The sequence below is a fragment of the Mustela lutreola genome, chromosome 6, assembly GCF_030435805.1.
Source record: "Mustela lutreola isolate mMusLut2 chromosome 6, mMusLut2.pri, whole genome shotgun sequence".
Taxonomy (NCBI): Eukaryota; Metazoa; Chordata; class Mammalia; order Carnivora; family Mustelidae; genus Mustela; species Mustela lutreola.
Genome location: NC_081295.1, coordinates 54,497,115 through 54,519,996, shown reverse-complemented (window position 1 = coordinate 54,519,996; position 22,882 = coordinate 54,497,115). Strand labels below are relative to the sequence as shown.

Here is a 22,882-nt window from a genome sequence, read left to right as displayed (position 1 = left end):
TATGATGAGTGTGACTGCCAACCCAATTCCTAGGAGCTCTGTGTCCTTGGGCAAGTCACTTTAGCCTCAGGTGGTGCAGCTTCTCTATACAGCAACAAATGATTCTTACTGAAAGTGTCTGATGAGAGCACCCCTTTCGTGCATCGCCCACCTCCGGTTGCCAGATCTGTGTGGGATGCCGTCTTTCTACCTTGGGGGTTTTCTTTCAGGCCCAGAGGCTTCCCATGGAATGAAGGGAAATGGGGTATGTAAGGGCTCTTCCCCTTCATCTCTGCTAGAGGAAGGACCTCCTTGAGTCTTGCCTCTCTGGTTGCTACGCGGAGGAGCAGCTCTCTGGAGGAGTAGCTGAAGAGTCAGGGTGAGCAAGAAGAGAGCGTCCTCTTCCCTTTCTCTTCCAGAAGTCGGGGCGCTGAGCCTGGCCCCATGGGGCATGTTTAATTTTAATTCACTCCACTTGCTCTTTGACCATCTCAGTGAAGCCTGGAATATATACCCAAGTACCTTTTACTGGCTTTTTGTAGCCGCTCAGGATACAGAAGGAGAATCAAGTTTCTGAAATGAAAAAAAAAAAAAAATAAAAAAAAATAAAAAATACAGATACAGTTAGAGAAGTCGTGCTTCTTCCTGCCCGAGGACTGTTTACAAGAGGGAAGTGAGCGGGGCCCCCAAGAGGTCGCTGGTGGCGCAGAAACTGAGGCCAGATTGTAGAGCAAGGGAGAAAGAGAAAAACACCCAGAAACTTTCTTCCTAGTTGCGAATAATCGCCCCCCCCCCCCCCCCTTCGTCCCTCGGTCAGAGGCAGTAACGTGACACCCGGGAGAAACCCGGAGACCCGAGCGCGGAGAGGGAGGGAAGAGGGAGGAGAGAGGACTGCGGAGAGCCGGAGAGGGAAAGGGGAGGGGAAGAAGGAAAACCCCTGTCAAGGAGGTGGAGCGAGGGGCTGGTGTCCGCCTCCTGTTCCTCCCTGCCGTCTTTTAGAGGAGTCTGAACCGGGACAAAACCCGCCGAGACCGACAGACACAAAGCCGGGGGGGTCCACGCTGGCGCTGGAGGCGAGCCCCGGCGGCCGCGAGCGAGCCCGAGGCGCTGCTGGGCGCGGGGCGCGGGGGCGCTAGCGGGCGCGGGCCGAGCCGGGGCCGGGCACCTCGGCCGCTCGGGCCGCGGCGGCGGGGACCATGCCGAGGAAAGTCTCCTGAGCCCGGCAACTTCGGCCCCTCCCCGCCCCCACCCGGGCTGCCCTCCGCGCGGCCCTTCCCATGTGCAGCCGGGCGGCCGGGCTCTCCTCCTCGCAGGCGGATGGGTGACCTTTTTCTGGCACGGGCAGGCTGTGCGAGGCGGCGGAGCAGGCGATGAAGAAGAAGCAGCAGCATCCCGGCGGCGGCGCGGATCCCTGGCCCCATGGGGCCCCTCTGGGGGGCGCCCCTCCAGGCCTGGGCAGCTGGAAGCGCCGGGTCTCCCTGCTGCCTTTCCTGCGCTTCTCCCTCCGGGACTACGGCTTCTGCATGGCCACCCTGCTGGTCTTCTGCCTGGGCTCCCTCTTCTATCAGCTCAGCGGCGGACCCCCTCGCTTCCTGCTCGACCTGCGGCAGTATTTGGGTAAGGAAGGGGGGCGGGCGAGGGCGGCGCCGGCCGCGCGAACTTGTGCGGGGGGTGGGGTGGGTAGAGGGACGCCGGGGACTTGTGGCGCTGCGACCGCCCGCCGGCGCCCCGAGCCTCCCCAAGTGGGACTCCCGGGTGCCGGCTTTCTCCCGCGCGTCGGTCCCTCTGCCCCGAGGCGGAGGCGCTGCCTGGGTGGCGCGCGGGGCAGGTACCCAGGACTGGGCACCGCATACCTTCCCCGCCTCTGCCTCTCGGTCTGGGGCGGAGTGCAGGCGTGTGTGTTTGTGGGTGTGTACGAGTGTGTGTTTTCTGGCCGGGAGATGTGGGGAGCGGAGAGGGGAAAGCACCCCGGCCCCCGGGCTCGGGGCATGGTCAGTGACGGTCGTCCTCAGTCCCGTGAGCACTCCGGGTCGTGCGGGGGTTGGGGTTCGCTCCTCACCCCGCTTGCTTCTGCCAGTTCCTCCCCGCGAGTCCCCCTCCTGCTTGTCAGCTCAGTGGCCCAGAGGCAGTTTTCGGGCTCCGTGCTGACCCTGGGCTGGCTTGTCTTTCGGCAACAGCGAGGGGGACGCGGGGAGCCGCCGCGCCCAGGGAGGGGGCGGTCCGGGGCTATCCGAGGGCGCGGGTCAGCCTGGCTGGCAGTGTCGCCTACTTTGACCTGAAGAACCTCTGCGCTGCATGTGTTTTTCAAGTCAGAACTTTTTTTTTGGGGGGGGGGGCGGAGGGCTTGCGCTTGGTTTCTTAAAAGCGAGGCCGCCTATTTTTAGCAGAGGTGAGGAAGGGGTTGCACCCAGAGAGAAAAGAGCGGCAGCAGAGAGAGGGCGTGACCCGCAGCTCTGAGGTGCGGGGAGGGCGGTGCCAGAGCCAGGCAAGCGCAAGCCCAGGTCCCCGGACCGCGGCTGGCGCGCGCCCAGACCCAGGGAGGCTGCAAATCTCTCACCCGTCGTGGCCAGAAGAGGTTTTGCAGGGGCGGGGTGTGGGGGGGGGGTGTGGGGGCGGGGGGAGGCAGGGGAGCCGCCAGCTCCTCGCAAAGGTCCGAGGTGATGAACCTGAGCCACCCGGCAAACATCCGGCATCTGCCTGCCGGGAGCCGGTGTGCAAAGGGAAGCCTACGAAGCGCTGGACCATATCGGGCCGAAAGACTCCAGTTGGCTGGAGGCTGCCACACTTCACCTCAAAAGTACCCCCCCCCCCCCCCCAGTCGCAGAAGCCACAGGTCTAGCTAGCAGGCTGTGTCGGGAGCGTTTTGATATATAAAAGCAGGTAAAATCATGTTCCTTCCATGTAGAGAAGCTCAGATTTTAAAGGTTTCAGTAGAAACTTCGGAGAGCTATGGTTTTTTAAGATGCGTTACGGAAAATATTGTCCAAGCAGATTTCCAAAGCACAATCCTTAGCATCTGGTTTCTTAGAGGATTTGGGATAATATGCACTTTTATTAGGGAATCAAATCTCTTCTCTCCCTGAGTTCTGGATTTTGGAGTCTCGGTAGCTTCTTAGATTGAGACACCTGCTAGTGCTCCAAAGCTAACTTTTTTTCCTTCCTTTTTCTTTCTTTCCTTTTTTAAGAGTTAACATCTCAGCATTAACTGGCATTGGGAAGTGTTTTTGAAGTCCAGGGGTCTATAAAATCTGATGATGAATTCTTTGTTGAAATTCCCCTTTAAGCAAAATGTGGAGGCCATTGAGGCAGGAAAAACAGTGGATGGGGAATAAGGGTATCTGTTTTTAGTGTCCTCAAGAGCACTTGGCTTTAGGCAGGGCACTCAAACTTGCTGGGCCTTAGCTTTTTCATTAGTAAAGTTAGGGGCTGGACTAGGTTGTATCTCAGACCTCCACCCAGGTCCTAAAATGTTGTGTTTCTGATCCCTTCTCAGGGGCAGGAAGTCCTGAGAGGTAGAAAGAACAAGGCTATACTAGGGGCAAAATCAAGAAACTGAACTATCCAGCATGTTAACCTTTTGAAAATTGAGCCAGAGTCTGTTGTTCCCAGAATTGAGTGCTTTCATACTATATTTCAAAAAATGAGACCTGATAAATTTGGGGGCTCAGTTACTAGAAGGATGCATTCACTCAGGGAACTGGGAAGAACTTATGGGGCAAACATGGCTCCTGCTACTACTAACTCATCATCAAGTTTCTGACTGACATGATGGGTGAAAAAAATGATATCACTGTGAACTGAAAATAAGACACCTTGGCCGAATTTGCTCCTTGTTGTTTTGTTACATAAATATAATGATTTGGGGGCGAAAGTGTGCTTGTGGTCTTAAGAGGGTCTAAAATATACCCTTAATAATATAAGGCCAAGGTGTCTGCAGAATACTTACCCCTTGTTTCCTCCATTCTATTATTTTAGTGTCTGTCAAAACAAAATTCGTGGTTAGTAAACATATCCTCTCAATTTCCTGAGTTAGGCAATTTTGGAGACAACTATTTTCCTTAAATGTAAGTTCATATAAAGTCAAAATTTTCCAAATTGAAATATTTATAGCAAAAAATTTTCTTGACAGGAACTTATTTTAATATACTTAAATAATATAATACAACTCCACATAGTAGCTACTTGATATTTATGACAATAAACTGAACCTATTGTATCAAATAGGTCATATGATATTTAACATATTGAATATTCTCACAGCAAATCCAGAAGATAGGACCATTCATGATAAAAGCTAACATTCATTGTGTATGTTCCAGTAAACACACATGCAGAGTGAAATTGTACCCACATACCAATATTACAGTAAGCTTCGACTGTTGTTACCAATACCATTTTTAGTGTGAGAGAAATGAGAACACAGAGATTCACAGACTTGCTGAAGGACACACAGCCGGTAAGGCAGGACTTGAACCCCAATCTGTCTGCTTTGAGCACCTATTGCATAACTCTACAAGCAGCCAAAATGAGAGGGGAATCTGAAGAGCTGACTGGCTAAAAATAATCTCATTATGTATTTGCATAATTTCACTTTCTTTGATACTTTTAATATGAGTATCTTGAAGGGCCAGCAGAGAAGGAAAATAAGTCAAGCAGCTGGTCTGTCTGCTCTTAACTCCGCGTTCCTGCATTAATTTCCCTGTACCAGCGAACTCAGCTCTCCCAGAGCCACACACCTGGGAGGGGGGGTGCGGTCAATTACAATCTTAAATTCCTGAACTTTCTGTCTTCCTTTAGCAGGTTGTTCTTTGTCTAGGCTAGTAGTTTTCAGTGTGTGGTCCCTGGACCAGCAGCAATCACCTGGAAACTTGTTGCAAATGCAGATTCTCGGGGCTCATTCCAGACCAACAGAATGAAAGAGTCTGGGCCCAGGACCCAGCCGTCTGTATTTAAGCAAGTCTTCCAGGTGACTCTGATGCAGTCTGAAGTTGGAGAACCATTGTTCCAGGGCAAAGCTTTCCTTTTAGAATGCCTCCTATATAGTTGAGTGAAAGAAGGGAGGTACAAGAGAGGCGATGTGCATGGTTTTATTTTTTACAGATCAACTTTTAAAAATGCATCTGCTTTGCTGCTTAAGCCCCATTGTTTCAAGGGAAGGACCAGTCAACAGCTGCAGCTCCAGCTGGTGTAAACTCTTGGAGGTTAGGAGATACGTGGAATGGAGTGAAGCTGGCAACCAGAAGGAATATTGGGGAAGGAAAGGGAAAGGAGGCACTGATGATGCTTTCTCTTCCCACAGAAGCTGGGTCAAACAGTTCTTGTTTTCTCGTTTGTTTGAGAATGGGCAAAGTGTGTTCTCCTTAAAGGTACTTTCTGCGGCAATGGATTTGAAAAAATCAAAGTAAGTTGGGAGCAGGGTGGATTTTGCAGGAATAACTGTGGTCTTGATTTTTTACCTCCTTGAGATGGGTTGAGGGAGAACAAACACATACAGTGGGGTAAAATGCGTGGGTTTTGGCAAATGGCTATCCTTAAGCTTGGGGACCATTGTTTTTCTAATTCAGTGAAATTCTTTGCCTTTTTGAAGTGGCATTCAGACCTTGATTTGCTATGGAAAACAAATAAAAATCAAGTAAAATCTCCCCCAGAAATTAGGTTATGATATAGCCTCTGCCGGTAGTCTCATTACTTATGAGCTGTGGAAATACCAGAAACTTGGAATAACACTCGTTACCCTGATGTAAACTGAATAAAGCCAGATGGCTTACTACCCATCTTCTACAACTGGCAAACTAATGATTTACCATCAAGCTTTGGATATGGCATTTAGCCTTTATGGGAACTGAATCTGTTGGGTTGATCTCAAATTGACATGCTTTCCTTTCCATTTTTTAAATTATACTACTTTAAAGGGAGATACACTACTTCTATTTCAGTTTTCAGAATTGTCAATCTTTATATATATTCTATATGAGCCTGGCAATTTCCAGTCAAAAAACGAGAGAGAAAGAGATGGAACTTCATCGAATTTGAAGTTCTCCAGGTTTAAACCAATTTAAAGAAAATGTGAAAAATAGAGACCCAGATCCATTACAAAATCATTTCTTTCAACCTTAAAAGTCAAATTTAATTTTTCTTCTGCACATCAGGCATGGTTTAAATATAGCTGCTCTGGGCCCCAGACAGCAATGTAGGAAATGAATGGATTAAATGTGATGTGATCAATAGAAATTGTTGACATTAAAAGAAAATGGCATTCTTGTTCATAGCTGCAAATGTGTCCTATAGTGTTGGCTGGGGACACAGTGGCCCTGTATTAGAGGAAGGACAGAAAATGGAATTCAGCTATGGCAGACTGTTCTGTAAACACATGGCATGAATGGCAAAAAGCATTCTGCCTTGTCAACTATTTTTGATGTAGACTAGTCTTAGTATGAATTGTTTAAAAGTCTGTATAAATATGTATTATCTGGATGCTATCTTTCCTCAAATTCCCTGTCATCAATCCAGGTTTAAAACACTAGTTGGCTTTGTGTTTGAGAAACCAGGAGGAAAGTGGTCAAGCTTGTTGGGTCCCAGAAGAAACAGTATCTTCTGCTTCCCCCGAGGGTAGTTCAGGGACAGACACTGTAGTTTGCTCTGCAGCTGTCCTGAAGGGGAGCAGTGATGGACAGTGAAAAGGCATCTTATTTGACAGAGCATGGCTGCTTGAATTGTGAGAAGTTATCCCTTGCTCTTTCTGCTTTTGCTTGTGTTTCTATTTTGAAAGGTGTTTAGACTGGACCACAAAGAAATGTCTTACCTGTATTGATTTTTGTTATAGAAACTCAGCTTGCAGCAATGATCACCATAAACCCTTTCATTTATTAGAAGTGGAGACCCAAGCACAACTATTCCACCAAAAAATTTAAAAAATGTAGAGACTGTTGGGTAAGAAAATTCCAAATGAAGCCCATTTTGGTATTACTTTTCATTGTTAAAAGTTTTCTTAATGTATGATTTAGAAATCACACAATTCAGACATTTAAAGTTCTTAAAAGTTTGATAGTTTTTAGTATATGCATAGGCAAACACAACCATTCCTATAGTTGATGTTAGAGAATTTTCATCAACACAAAGAGAAACCCCGCACCGTTTGACTGTCACCTGTTCCTCCATCTCCTCAGCCCTAAGTCAACTCTCATCTACAGTCTGTCTCTATAGATTGGCTGGTTCTGGACATCTCCTAGAGATAAAACCATGCAATATGTGGCCTTTGTGATTGGCTTCTTTTGCTTGGCTTATTGTTGTTGTGGTTCATTCATGTTCTAGCATGTATCCCAACTTCAGTCCTGTTAATGGCAGAATAATAGTCCACGGGATAGACCACATTTTGTTTATCCATTATAGGCTGATGGACATTTGGGTTGTTTCTATCTTCTATGAATATTTGTGGACAGGTTTTTTAGCTTAAAGACCTATTTTCTGTTCCTTGGGGTATATACTTGGAAGTGGATCACTAGGTCGTATGGTAATTCTATATTTCATTTATTGAGGAACCACCAAGCTGTTTTTCACAGAGGCTGCACCATTGTAAACCCCACCAGCAGTGTATGAGAGTTTGAGTTGTTTTTTGTTTTAAAGATGTTATTTATTTATTTGACAGAGATCACCAGTAGGCAGAGAGTCAGGCAGAGAGAGGAGGGAAGCAGGCTCCCCGCCGAGCAGAGAGCCCGACGCAGGGCTCGATCCCAGGACCCTGAGATCATGACCTGAGCCGAAGGCAGAGGCTTTAACCCACTGAACCACCCAGGCACCCCGAGAGTTTGAGTTTTTCTGCATTCCCATCAACACTTGTTATTTTTCATTATTTTGATTATCATTACCCTTAATGGTTGTGACATGGTATTTCATTGTGCTTTTGTTTTGCATTTGCCTAATGATGAGTGATGTTGAGCATCTTTTCATGTATTTATTGGCCGTTGTATATCTTCTTTGGAAAAATGTGTATTCACATCCTTTGCCCACTTTTTTTTTTTTTTTTAAAGATGTATTTTAGAGAGCAAGAGTGTACATGGAGGAGGGGCTGAGACAGGAGGAGAGAAAATCTCAAGCGGACTCTATACTGAGTGTGGAGCCCGATGTGGGGCTTGATCTCATGATGAAGATCATGACCTGAGCCAAAACCAAGGGTCCATTGCTTTGCCACCCCGGCAACCCCCTTCATCCATTTTTGAATTGGGCTGTGTTTTTGAGTGTTAAGGGTTCTTTATATATTCTGGATACTAGACCCTTGTCAAATATATAATTCTGCTATTTATTTTGAAGTTGCAAAAGATGGTACTGGCTGAAACCCAATACTGTTATGGATTGTTCTCTATTATAGGTGTGTAAATTCTCAAGGGGCAAAACAGTTTCATTCTTTAGTCACCTTCAAAGTGCTAAGAACACTGTCTGGGTATTTAGTACATTCTAAATAAATTCCTAACAATTAACCGAAACCAAGGATCTCTTCAAAAGAATTTTGGGGGGTCTTGTTTACCATCATGGATCACTTTGAATCGGAAACATTTTGGTTGTCTACGTTTAGCTGTCATGTATGAAACTTTATGTGGAGCTGGCACCAACCCATTTTATAGATGTCACAAAGATTACTGTGACTTATATGTGAAATATGTGTTTAGCTAATTTTGAACAGCAGATTATAGTACAATAGATGTATTTTGTCTTATATTTGCTCACTGTAATGGAGCTGATAAGCTCAGTAGGGGAAAACATTTGGGTACTTCATGTCCATTATACAAGTACTACAAGGCTCCCAAGGAGATCTTGGACATTCTCATAAAATTAGAAGTCATATTCAGTTCATTTCTTATTCACACTGTGCTACAACATAGAGGACACATATATAGGAACAGGATTATGTGTGTTTCTCTTTAGTAAATTAACTTACGGATTTTAGAAAGAAATACTAGTTGCCTTTCCTAAAAGTGTTAGATGTTTTTAGTATGTTTTAAAAATATGTGTTATCAAAATGAGAAGCTTTAGGATAGGTACAGTCAATTCTATGTGCTTGGCAGAGGCTCAATTTGCATAGTGTGTAACACTCTCCTATTGAAAGTGACCTGGGAACCAGATAGCTGTTTAGTGTTGTCTGTAATTTCCCAGAGACAGACCCTGCCTTATTTTTCTGGTCTCATTATGTGGCTACACTTCTGCAACAGCCCCTCTGCTGATGGTTTAGGAAGCCCACATTCCAATGATGATCTCTGAACTCCCGTCATTAGTTCGTCATGTCTGAAGTTGTGATAGTCTACCTTGTGTTTTGATAGTTTGTAGGCAAGCTCCTTGGAAGGAGGAAGCTTCTCCAATACCTTCCATCTCTACTCTAACACCTCTCCTGGGTGCTCCACACAGACCCTCAGGAACTATCTGTGGATTCCGTATATTTGCTGAGCAGACTGTTCTTCGTGAAGGTTCCACATCCTGTTTCGTTTGGTCTCTATTTTAAGTAGAGAACATGAGGAGGAGTGCCAGGAAAGACTTAAGCTCAGGTGATGTCTACGGCCTGTCTCTTCCTGTCTCTTCTCTTCTTGGCTGTTTGAAGCATATGTTCCAAGCAAAGATATTAAAGCCACTATGACATAGAGTTCTGTAAAGATTTCCTCTGTGCATGGGGATAATTGTCCGCCTTTTACCTGTGGAGATTTGGAATTACATTTACAGAGTTCTTCCTGTATAATCAAGAATATCTGAGCTCAGTCTAGAGCTTTGGCTGCATATGACTAGAAAGCAGACTTCTTGTTTCTTGTCGTTTTCCCAAACCCTGACCAGTTGTTTCAGGAGCTTGCAGATGGGTTATTACTCTCTCTAAGACAGTGTCTTCCTTACCTAGTGATTTGTATTAAATTAGCTAGTCCATTGTCAGCATGACTTTTTGTCTTTAAGGAGATGAGACCAAAAGATGACATGGTTTTTGAAGTCCTGAGCAAATGGATTTAAACTGAGAAGGGCAAATTAGGACAAAATAAAATTAGGGCTCGGTGCACAAACCCATTGACCCTTGTTTGAGGAAGGGTATTAATATCCCCTTAAGTCGAGGCTTTGATTAAGCAATTCTTACTTCACTCATTGGTGAGTGATTTAAGTAATTATTTTATATTTAGCCCTACTGCATTTCTGGAAACACCACTGATTTTTTTTTTTTTTTCCCTAGCTCGGTGAGTATGACTTTCATAGTCTTGATGACAATAAAAAAGAAAGTGTTCTGAAACACATAAATTATTTTGTTCAGTCATTCAACAAATATTCATGGAAGGCCTGTGGGCCAGAAGCATCAGACATCAGGAAGAACAGAGGCTTTAGAGCAGAGATTTTGATGTGAATTCCTGCGCTACTACTTACCTGGGAGAACTTGGGCAATTGTCTTAACTTCTCTGAACTTCAGGTGTGTTGAGCTATACGATGGGCTTGATAAGTGTTGTTTTATAGGATAAATATCTAACCCAGGGCCTGGCATTCGGATTCAACAAATGTCCATTTTCTCACTTGGTCCTTTGCTTTTCTCAGGCTCCCTTTCCTTCTGGCATGAATGCATCCATGCACGGGGACGCACACCCATGCAAACCCATCCTGCTGGAACGTGCAGACCCATCCTAACTGAGAACTATGAATGTACTAAACTAGAGTTCTTGTGGCTTATCTCGTCACCCGCGCCCTCAGATTGGTGAGGGCATTTCAACAGCTGGCCAATCCCAGTCATTTGCCCCATTAATTATACACACACCAACCTTCCAACTTCTTCTCTCTGTTGCTTCCTGGAAACAGTCTTGAAAGAACACATTCTGTGCACAGCATGCTTTGAACTTATCCACATTTATCTTTTTCCCCCCAACCCCACATTTATCAAATAAAAATAGTTGTGCAGAGGGGGTATGGTGCAGCCGATGCTCTGGGATGGCCCGCTGTTTGAGGACAGGGTCTGTAACTCATGCCCTATCAAGCAATCAGAATGCCAGGCTGACACTGTGACAGCTGTGAGAACTTCTCTCACTTAAGATGGAACTACCAGGTCCCGCAGTACGGCCGCTTGCTTTTCTCTGTTCCTGCTTCCCTTCTGTTGGAGGTCAGGACTAGAGCAGTGGACCTGAGTCACGGAGTCACGGATCCTGTCTTTGAGGGGAGGCTGGTGAACTTGCCTCTGTTTTGCATATTCTGCTTCTTCCTGTTGCCTGGACCTTCCCTGCCTTCCCTGGGTGCTGACACGTGTGAGATCCACAGGCCATCACTCTCTCTGCTGTAGCTGGTCACTCATGTCCTGGAGAAGCTGAAAGCAAAGGTGATTTTACATTATTTAATAGAAAGTTAAATTTTGTTTAGAAAAACCATGACTTTGCAATTCCAACGTGGAGCTTCCTGCTTTGACCCCCATCAGCTGTAGGGTTTCCATATGGACTTGATGGTCCATCTAAGACTATGACCCAGTGGCCAGGAATGGGAAAATAGGGGTGGATTTGGGGTTCTTCAAAGAGAGTCTCTAGGTGATTTTTATATGTAGCCCCAGGAGATGCTGCCTCTTTTCTTTTTAGAATCACTGAAGGAGGTGTTGTCTAAGGTTCTGCCTACTCTTTTTATTTTTTTTAAGGATTTTTATTTATTTGTTTATTTTATATGTAGAGAGAGGAGAGAGTGAGGGAGTGAAAGACCGCACAGCAGGAGGAGCAGAGGGAGTGGGACAAGCAGACTCTGCGATGAGCGCAGAGCCCAATGCCAGGTTCCATCTCACGACCATGAGATCATGATCTGAACTGAAATTGAGTCTGACACTTAACCCACCGAGCCACCAAGACACCTCAAGTCCTGCCTACTCTTAAAATCACGTGTTCAAAGAGATAAGAACCCATTTAACTGCAGCAACTAAAATCGTAAGGCTCTTTCCTTTGGTACCAAATGCTTATTTAAATGATTGTAGGAATCTAGTGACTAAGGCAAGTAGAAGACACAAAAACTTTTTAGGCCATTATTTTCAAAGTCTTAATCATAGCTTTCTGTTTCGTTGTTGTTTTTGTTGCTTTGTCTTCATTAAAATTGGCACCACTCCCCCAATGTCACCAAGCTGCAACAGCCTATCTAGACAATACTGGGAGAATCTTGTTGCAGAAATTGTGGGAAACAGAATGCCCCTAGAAAGTCAGAGAGAGAAAGCAGAGGAAGACATGTCTTTCCAGCATTCAGAGTCTAACAATGTGAGAGAAAGAAAGAAGGAAAATGGGTAGGAATAAGTATGTTCTGTTTTTTGAAGTAGGGTCTCACAGCCTCTCTCTGCTGCCAGCTACCGGCCATCCTGTTCCACTGTGGATAGCTCCAATGGCCGAGGGAGCACATTATGATGTGGCGACCTACTTCCGTCTGCTTCTGCTAGTTCTTCTGGAAGCTACACGGAATAGTCTATTGGACTGTATCATCTTTCAGAGGATTGAGGATAAGAAGATGACTGTCATTCCCCTCACAGAAATATTGTCCAGAAAAATAGATGTAGATCTCAGTAGTTCCTCATCTGAAGTCACCTTCAGACATAGACAGTGCAAACAACAAAGGAAAAAAATAAAAGATTGTAAAAGTAGAACCTTCTGAACAATGGTACCCTATAAATAAGGCAGAAGACCCAGACTGGGGACAGATGTTTCTCTAGGAAATGGGATTAATATGTAGCTATGTAAATGTTCAATAAATCAATTGAAAGGAGAAATAATTCATGAGATAAATGGGCAAAGAATATGAGCAGGCAGTTCAGAGACAAGGAAACACAGAGGGCCAGTAAGTGTATGAGAAGACAAAATGGCCTCCATTCTCTTAAGTACCTTAACCACTTGCCTCTGTCTCTGGAGCCCTTCGCTGGCCTGTAGAACTAAGGAAACTTCCAACTGCCTCTGCTCGCAAGCCTACTTTGCGGAGAGGACTCACTGTCAGAAGTGCCTCTTCTGGGGCACCTGGGTGGCTCAGTGGGTTAAAGCCTCTGCTTTCAGCTCAGGTCATGATCCCAGGGTCTTGGGATCAAGCCCCGCATTGGGCTCTCTGCTCGGCAGGGAGCCTGCTTCCTCCTCTCTGCCTGCTTCTCTGCCTGCTTGTGGTCTCTATCTGTCAAATAAATAAATAAAATCTTTAAAAAAAAAAAAAAAAAAAAAAGAAGTGCCTCTTCTAACCCGTCCTCTTCTGAGAATGACCAGCACATCCATCACCACTGTGTGTTATGATAGGGGAGGGGAGGCAGGGTAGCTCTCGGGACCACTGACACAGGCCCGAAATACTGAAGTCTTGGTGAGTTTTTGGTGCCACCTTTGTGTTGGGTGGGCTGCTCACTGAGATGCCCTTCTCCACACTCACAACCGGAGCCAGTGAACCTCACACAGTCAACCCCCAGCAGCGCCCTGTGCCTGCTTTGCCTCCCTCCATCACCGACGATTTGCTGAGTCTGTAAGAAGCAGGGCAGAAGACACTGATGTCGCACACTCAGAATGCAGCATCTTGGCTGGGAGTGTTTTCTCAATATCTGGGAAAAACAAGTGAAACTGACTCATCTGGTTGGAGTTCTACAGAAAGATGATTGCAGATTTCATGCGATTTCATTCTGCTTTGGTGTCAAAATTCAGCCAACGATGTGCCAGAAAATATGTGTAAAATCACATACAGATTTAGACACTCGAAGAGGAAGTTATTTTTACCAGGGCGGGGAAGGAAACAGAAAGTGACAGTTGGCAGGGAAGTCAGGGCAGGGCTGAGTAAGGAGGTGAGGTGTGTGCACAGCTGGGATGCGGGCTCGCTGGACCGGCGGGTGTAGGGGTGGGGGGCCTGCAGCATGGTCGCCTGTTAGCAGGTCGAGTGAGGAGTTCCTGTGCCGCAGACCTCCCCAGAGGGCAGTGTTGACATAAACTCTGAGGAGAATGCCAGCTGGAGCGGTTGTGAGGGTGACATTGGTCCTACCCAAGACGCGCTGTGTGCTGTCCGGGGCTCTGTCACAAGAGCCTCTCTCAAGAACCGCGTAGGACACGGATGTGACTGTGGAGCAGAGGATTCTGGAAAGCTATGCAAATATAAAACCAAACGGGGCAGCATCTTTATTTTGCTTTAGCAGATGATGGGAGCGAGGCCGTGTTATTTTGTTTGCTTGGGCTTTTCCCAATTCCAAAGGCTGCCCTTGCTTGCTGGCCCAGCGGAGATCCAAGATCTTACAGAGTCTGAAGTATTTGTGGTTATGTTCTCCTCGTCCTGCTGTGAGATGAAGAGGTTTCCAGAAGTTAACGGGAAGGAGAAGGAAGGATTTGTGAGGATCCATAACCTCTTTTTATTGCCCTTTTCCCTTGGGCAAAGGATGTCTAGAGTGAGAACTTAGCGATGATATTTGAGTCTCCTTTGTAGTTTGATGATGAACTTTTCAAAAACATTTGGAAAAGACTTTATCCAAGCATTCTTGCACCTTGCTGTCCTGTTCCTTACGACTGGGGAGAGGTGTGTGTGTTCTCTGTGCCTGTGTTGTGAAATGTACACGGTCACGGCCGTGCCGCTCTGGTTCTGACATAGAGTGTGTGTGTAGGTAAAGGTGGTAAGGGTGCTCCCTAGCTTGGAGGGGGAACCTACTAGAACAGACTTCCCGGGAAGGCTTCTATTTTTGTCTTTCATTTCTTTCATGGCATAATGCATTGCTCTTTGAAAACATAGCCCCCTTTGTCCAGATTTTTTTTTTTTTTTCTGGCCACCTTGTTGGAATGATAGGTGACCTTTTGTTTATTTCAGAGTAAGACTTGCCCACAAGGATTTTTTTCTTTTTTTAATTTACTATTTTATTTATTTGAGAGAGCAAAAGAGCAAGAGAGAACACACAAACGGGGGGGACAGCAGGGTAGAAGCAGACTCCCCACTGCACCCGTACAGGTGCACAAATACAGGGCACCTGTAGTAGCTCCCAAGTAGTTCTAATATGTACTCCCCACAAAAGGGAGCCCAATGTGGGGCTGGATCCCCGGACTCCGGGCTCATGAGCCAAAGGCACACTCTTAACCCACTGACCTGCCCAGGAGCCCCGTCCACCAGGGTTATGCTTCATGGAAGGTTCACATCAGTGAGCCTTAAAGGATCAGAGAACATACATTTTCCCATAGCTTTCACATGCCCACGCTCCTTCATAGTCACCTTGGTAGTTACCCTCTCTTGTTTCCATCTTGTTCCTTCAGCAAATGTCTGTCAAATGTCACTGAAGTGCACACAGGGGTCTGCCTTCTGCTTGGAAGGGCAGAGAAGGCAAAATAGAGAGAGGGATGAACAGAGGCCTTTGGGAGGTTACCGAAGGATAGAAGAAGCAGTATTTGTGCCCGACTGTGGAGAGGCTGACGATCTCTTTGGTTAAGGCCCTGTTTGTGCCAGTCTCGAGCTCTTTGGCCTGGCTGCATGATAGAATTACCTGGGGACCTTTGGAAAATGCTGATTTCCATTCATTTGGCCTGGGATAGTGGAGTGGGAGGCGGGGGGCGGGGGGCGCGTCCTGGGCACCTGTATTTGTTAAAAGCTCCCAAGTAGTTCTAATATGCAAGCAAGGTGGAGAATACCCGACACGGAGACAGGGGGTATCGTGTGCTCACGAAGTCCTCTTCCAGTGCAGTTAGGGACATTTCACTTAATCTAAAATCGCTTATTAGGTTGTGACCTAACCCTTTAACTTTTGGCTTCTCCACACCAGCTCTTCTCAAACTTGAATGGCATTCAGATCACGTGGGAGTTAGTTAGACTATAGATTCGGGTGCAGTAGATCACGGTGGAGCCTGGGATTCTGCATTTCCAAGAAGCTCTCAGACGTCGCCAGCGTGCTCCCTGTGCTCGCATTGCAGGATTTGAGTAGCAAAGGTCCACACTGCAGCATTTCTAGGACATCACTGATACTTGTAAACAGACCCATGAGTCAAAGTACAGCCCAGCCCCCTAAAGATCTGTGCATTTAAACATTTTAGAAAATTCTTCTTTTTTAAAAGATTTTATTTTTAGGTAATTTCTACACCCAACGTGGGCCTCGGACTAACAACCCTCAGATCATGAGTTGCATGTTCCACCAACTGAGCCAACCCCTAGAAGAGCCCCTTTAAACTTCTTTAGAATTGAATTTTCATTCACCAATTTGATTGTTCGAATTTAAGAACACTAGATTTTTCTTTAGTGAGAATTACACACTTGCGTGATTCAAATTTAAAATGCCTGTTTTTTTTTTTTAATTTCTCTTTATCTCTGTAATCCACAGTATTAAAATGTAGGCTGTTTGGAGATATGTGAATACAGATTTTGACCTAAGGTCAAGTTTATTAATAAGCATTGGAAATAAAACAACTGGTGTTGGGTATGAAGTTTCTTCATAGTTGTTGCCGATTCCTGCACCGTTTTAAATTTTCTTGCTGAGGCCTAGCATCAAAGTTCTTTGCCAAGTGTCCCTCTTATCCAAATACTCCGGGTGAAGGCTTTTTATGTTGTTGTTGTTTTTAATAGCCAGAGCAAATAATGCAAACAGAGCAAGTAATTAGAAGGACTTGGTGTCACGCTTTGACAACACAATTTTAAGAAATAGTTAGACCCTTAGTACATGCTCACTGGAGGAAACTGGAAAACAGAAAAGCACAAAGAAGAAAAGAGAAAGCATGTTAATTGCTTTATTCACAACTGCTTTGGTTTGGTTACACCTTCCTCCCGACTGCAGAATCACAAAGGCCCTTCCACGCCTTGACACATTTCTCTGCAAGGTTGGTTTTCATGGCAGGGTATCTTGGGAATGTTCCGTGATTCCTTTAGCAGGGTCGGTTTCATATTTAGGCTCTTTCCAGTTTTCCGATATTCTAGATACAGCTGTAATGAACATTGTTCAGCTGTCGCACTCTTGTCTACTTCCCTGGGATAAATTCTTAGACTTGGAACGGCTGGAGCAGAGTGCGTGCCCGTGTTAAAATCGCTCTTCATGCAAACTGCTGTAATTTTTGGTGTAATTCACCAGCAGTCTGTAACCCGTTTTTCTCATACCCTGACAAAATACTGGATATGATATTGTAAAACCTCACCCATTCCATGGGTGAAAAGTGATATCCTCATGCTATAATTCCCATCTGCCTGTATATTAGTGACATCGAGCAATTTGACTATAAGACACGTTTCCTCTTTGGAGAATGAGTTTTACCCTTCCCCATTTTTTCCCCTCTAGGTGTGTTCTCCTTTCTTTTATCAACTGTAAGAGTTCTTTCAGGGTGGAGAGTATTAACCCTTCCCCTCCTGGTTTTTCATTGCCCTTTGGTTTTTTAATCAATATCTTTTATTTTTCTCGTGCACTTGTTGATGTTCTTCTGTTTATTATTTTTTCTTTACTTTTATGGCTTTTTTTTTTTAGATTTTTTTTTTTAATTATGTTCAGTTAGCCAACATATAGTGCATCATTAGTTTTTGATGTAGTGTTCAACATTTAGGAAGGCCTTTAATCCTGACATCAAGTGTGTAGTCTGTATGTTTTCTTCTAGTTTGTTTGTTGTTTCCTTATTTCATTCACTTTCTCACCCTTCTGGGACTTATTCTAGTGTAAATTAACTCAATAATTTTGCAAGTCTGGCTGGAGAAAAAGTCATCATACTTGAATGTTGTCATTCTTTTTTTTTTTTTTTTTTTGAATGTTGTCATTCTTGAACAGTAAATTAATTTTTCAAACATCGAAATGAACTGATTTGATGTTATCGTTTTTAGAGGCTTCAAAACTCCTGTTTGCCATCTAATTTCATACTTTCGGAGGCGGGAGGGCTTCGGAGGCCAACCATTCCTTCTCTGTAGTGCTAGAACCCAGTGGCTGGCCTCTTCTTCCACTGTTTCTCCCAGTCATACCTCCGTGCACAGGGCCCCGCTGCCTAGCCATGGCAGTTGTTTCTGGACATAACTGTTTGTGTGTCCATGCATTGCACAGTTGCTTGCACTCTGGGTAGGCAGCCACGACCACTCTCCCTGCCTGCCCTGTCTGAGTTGCTCTGTTACAGCATCGGGCAAATTTAGAAGTCTTAGCCTCTTGGATTCTTCCTGGTTCTCTTACTGAAAGCTAAAAATGAGCCTCCCAAAGCCACAAGCACCCTTTTCAGTCTGGCTAGAAATTTAGCAGAGGGTGGAGCTCCTTAAGGACAGCCAGGCTCTACCAGCACTTGGCCCTTTGCAGCATCGTGGGGACAGAAATCATGTTAACACTATTTTTATAAACAACTAAATGACAATAAGTTATTTCGTTCCCATGGGCTGTTATTCTTTTAAATGTTTATAAAACTCAAGGGATCACAATTTGAAAACACGGACATTTAAAGGCCAACCATATGGTCTAGCAGAGCTGCATTTTCTTTTCAGGAAATCATGTTTCGACTGTGAACTTGCCTTTAACAGGATGTTGAGTATTTCGGGAGGCAGTGTGGTGTAACAGAGCATTGGGTTTCCAATCAGAAGTCTTCTGTTTGAGTCCTGGCATTGCCACTGTGCAGCTGTGTGACCTTGGGTAATTCACTTAACCTCTCTGAATCTCCATTGGAACTTTAGAGGGGCTCTTTCTGTTCTAGAACAACAGCCAGCAGATTCTAAAGACAATGCTGTCTCGTACACTGCTGCCTGGAATCCTGTGAAAACTTGGATTTATAATATCTGCCAATACACATCTTCATTTTAATTATTGAGGCAGAAGCCTGGCCAGAGGAGGTGGCACTCCAGAGGGTAGGAGCAGGAGGGAAGTTGCTTAATTATGAGAAGTGTGTATGTGTGTGTGTCTTTAAACAAACCAACCCATCAAAATTCTGCCTTTCAGCTTTCACACACAGGGTTATTTGTTGTGTATATAGTTCTGCTCTCTCTTTCACAGTTTTCTGTGGGAAGAAGACCTAAGATAATGTAAATTACATTTTAATCTACTGGATCTTTTTACTCTTTCCCTATTTTCCTTAAGGAATAAACAAAGAATTTTTTTTAAAAATATGTCTTAAGACCTCTGGCGGCTTTATTTTGAATTTACAAAGAATAGTTTGATGATTAAAAGTTCTAAAAACACTTACCCCATGATCATTTGGTAAGTTTTTAATTTTTTCAATACTGTTTTCAAAATTTGTGTGCTAGAGACACAAAAGTTCTCCCAAGAGCTGCTGGTCTAGTGTCTGATATAGATGTATAAATTTATCATTTTCATGCATATATTGGTGCTAGTAGAGATACATTCACATTATTGGGGAGCACAGGGGAGGGAAAAATTAGAATAGAAGAGGGCTTCATGGAAGAGGTGGTACTGGAGCTGGGTGTTGAAGTGTGAATAGGAGTTTGCTGGGCAGAGATGTGGGAAAGGGGCATTCCAAACAGAAGGAGCAGAGTTTCCAGGGGCAGACCTGCGGGCAAATCATGGCACCTGTGGGTACTCCAAGAGAGTACAGGGTGGTCCCTGAGAGACTATGGCACGGGACAGGGAATGGGATTTGCTACAAGGGAGGCTCCCAAGGGAAAAGGCTGTATTGTGAAGATCCTTGTATATTGCACTGTCTTGCAGTGGGGGAAACCACTGAACAGGTTTAGAGAGCAGGGTGACAGCAGATTTGTTATTCATGAAGAATCTGGAGATAGAATGCCATGGAAGAGTCTAAGCATTTGTCTGGAAGGGTCTTCAGATTTGAGTAGCCTCTCAAGTTCATAAAGTACTTGCCCAAGTATTATCACACCTGCTTTTTTACTCTCCCACGTGGTGGGTGGTAAGTTCACTTTGCAGATGAGGACCCTGAATCCAGAGACACATGAAGGGCCCTGGTTCACTCAGCATGTGGGTGGGGAGAGGAGGGGTTCTGCATCTGGTCCAGGTCTGCCCAGGGCCCGGGGATCTTGCCCTCTTTACTCCATGCGTGTGGAAGCAGATTTCAACGAAAGCACTGCAGTATTTTTCTAACTCCTTTAACGAGAGCTTTCAAAGTAGTTTTAATCTTGATAAAGAAAGTTGGACAGGAAAGTCAACTTAATTCTTATCCTGCAGGTATTTATTTAGTCTAATAGATTCATGTCGATTTGCCTCCTTGCCGCTGTTTCCCTGTTATGATAGCATTCTACAAGCTGATGGTTTATTTTCTCTGATTAGCTAAAATGGGAAGAAAAAAATCCCCACTGCGTTTTTATTAGGATAGGCTCTACCATATCTTGAATTTATGTTTCATTTATTTCAGGAACTTCGATTATGCCATTTCGTTGTAAATCAAGCCAGCATTGAGGCTATCATTTCTCACGGTTTTAAAAATGATTGTTCACTGAGTACGGCGGGCTTATTTTCTCTGTTAGGCTCATTGAAGAGTCTTTAGAAGTGACTCCCCTTATGTCTTGCCTTAAGGCCTGTATTCTGGGGCTGTTGATCTTGCTTTCTTTTCCTATTTTTTTTTTTTTTTTAAGGTTTATTTATTTGAGAGAGAGAGAGTGTGTGTGTGCTCGAGCAGGGGGAGGCGCAGAGGGAAAGGGAGAAGCAGGCTCCCCATTGAGCAGGGAGCCCCACGTGGGCTCAGTCCCAAGACCCTGGGATCGTGACCTGAGCCAAAGGCAGATGCTTAGCCCAGATGCCCCAGATCCAGGCCCCCCGATCATGTGTTTTGAGTGTAGCTTTTCATAAAGCAGTTGAGTCCTTCCAGCCGCTGCTGAAGGGCACCTGGCCCTCTCTCAGTTGCCACCTGCTCTAGGAGGTTTCAAGCAAAATGGTCTAGTTTTGTTTGTGCTTGTTTTTGACCAGAAACCAGTTTTAAAATCTCTAATCTTGTTAAAACACAGCTGGAGGAAATGGGTTTAGGTCACAAAAAAAGAAACTGAACTGTGCTGATGGTGGTGGGTGGGTAGGTAGTCCTTCGACCACTTGAATTGCAGGACATCTGTTTAGGGAAAAGGGGAAGGACGAAAAGCTCTCGTGGGTGCTCCTGACTCCCAACCTATCTACACTGGCCCAGGGGCTCCCATATATTACTTATTGGGTAATATATGCTTATTAGAGTAATTATAAGAGGGAGTGAGGTAGTTTTTGTAGCTGTACATTAAATGTATATCTGAATTTTCTGGGGGCCAAGGCACAAAAGGGAATAAAATGTGTCATGTCATTTTTACAAGTTGTTCTTCACGAGCCTGTGCCATTCATCGGCCCTTTGTGAAAGTGGAAGGCATAATATAAAGTCGCAGGTCTGCCGTGGCATTTCCCTAGGGAGCTGAGCTGTTTAGGTGTCTTGTCTGTTTAGTTTAGGTGTCTCACTTTTCAGTAGCTTCATGTGTTGAGAAAAGACAGAGCAATGGGTATTGACCATGACCCTGATTGTTTCTCTCAAGTATCCATTTCTTCAGCCTTGTGTTTGGCAGGAACAGGAGAGCAGCCCGCTGAATGGTGTTAAGCGCCGGGGCGCAGCAATCCAGTGTGGGTGAGTGAGTTTTCACAGAACAATGTTCTGGTTCATTCACCTGCGCTTGTAGGCGGCCTGTCTCAGATCTTCTGGGCTGAGAGGAGTGCTGAGCTTCGGATGGGACCCTCCCAAACTCTCAGTGTTATTCCTCATCTGGCAGCTGAGATCTGGGCCAGAATCTTTCTCAGAGAATTCCGCATAAACATATTTTGAATGTTGACACCTGATGGCTTGAAGGACTTTTTAAAAAAAAATCTAATGTATTTCCAATTGTCAATGAGAGAATGGAGTTCATTTTACCAGCTTTTCTTCTGTAGCTTTTGAAATAATAATGATGATGATGATGATGATGATAATGATAACAATATTTTCCAATTCAGCAAACTTCTATTAGTCTTAACATATTTTAGCACTCTTGGATACATGATTTCACAAAAACTTATGAGGAACTTTGTCATAAATAAAGGATATTATGAAATCAATTATAAAGTTTATCGATTATAATTTCCCTATCTTTTAATTTCACTTATGTTAATATGAATTAGAAAATGGTCATTTTTTTCCATATCTGGAAGAAGACGATATGCATATTAAAATTCTAATCTATTTTTCAAATGTAAATGGAAACACCAGAAGTCTCAGATTTTTTAGTTCACTGGAAAAGGTGCATTCAAGCCCTTTTGACATTTTGGAAAGGACAATAGGAGGGGGAGATGTGAGAGCAGATGTGTGAATTTGCACCACTGCCTGGTGTAGGATTCTGTGGCACCTCAGACTAGGGTTTTGTACACCTCTGGGCACTGTGTACGCAAAGACTTTCCAGGGGAACGTGTTGAGCAGGGATTGTCAGAGAGAATCAAATTCTCCATTGTCAGCTGCCCATTATTCTTTTCTCAAATTGAGCTCCCTGAGAACTTGCCATGCCGGCTCTCCTTTTCTACTCGTTCACCCTCCAGGCCCTCCCCACCTGCCGGCTTTGCAGAGAGGGTGGCCAGACTCATACTGTGCTGGGTGCCAAATACAGGCAGGTGCTTAAGGAAGAAGGCAGAAGGCTGGCGCTGATGACATGCGTGGCTAGCAGGCAACCCACCCTTCTGTCAATCAGGTGGTTTCAGTTCTTTGCTTTCAACCAAAGTGAAGGAGTTCAAATTATCAAGGAATCAAATTATTCAGAAAATCTCTTCCCATAGGTGATCAACAGATTACTGTGGGATTTAGAGAGACATTATAAAGAAGGGAGTGACATCGCTATAATAGACATCTCCATCCTCATCTACTAATTTATGTGAACGAAGTTTCTCTGTTCATTTTATTCAAATGAAAAATAGGAAAAAAAAGGATGCATTTTCAATCAAATTTTACTCGGGCTTTTTAAGCATTATTTGTGAAATTTGTAAAAATCTTTGTGTCACCGTGATCAATTGTGAAGCAATGGCAATCTTAATAACTCAGCTAAGAATATGTTTTTTGTAGTCTAAGAGCATTATGGT

The 22,882-nt window shown here is 44.7% G+C and overlaps 1 protein-coding gene across 1 annotated transcript in view; it reads left to right on the top strand.

Moving 5' to 3' along the window:
- The first annotated feature begins 856 nt into the window (after nucleotides 1–856).
- UST (uronyl 2-sulfotransferase) overlaps nucleotides 857–22,882 on the top strand; it is a 297,576-nt gene continuing 275,550 nt past the window's right edge. Inside the window, exon 1 of the mRNA XM_059177294.1 lies at nucleotides 857–1,596. Coding sequence (XP_059033277.1) covers nucleotides 1,350–1,596 — 247 coding nt within the window. The 5' untranslated portion in view covers nucleotides 857–1,349. The remainder of the gene's footprint in view (nucleotides 1,597–22,882) is intronic.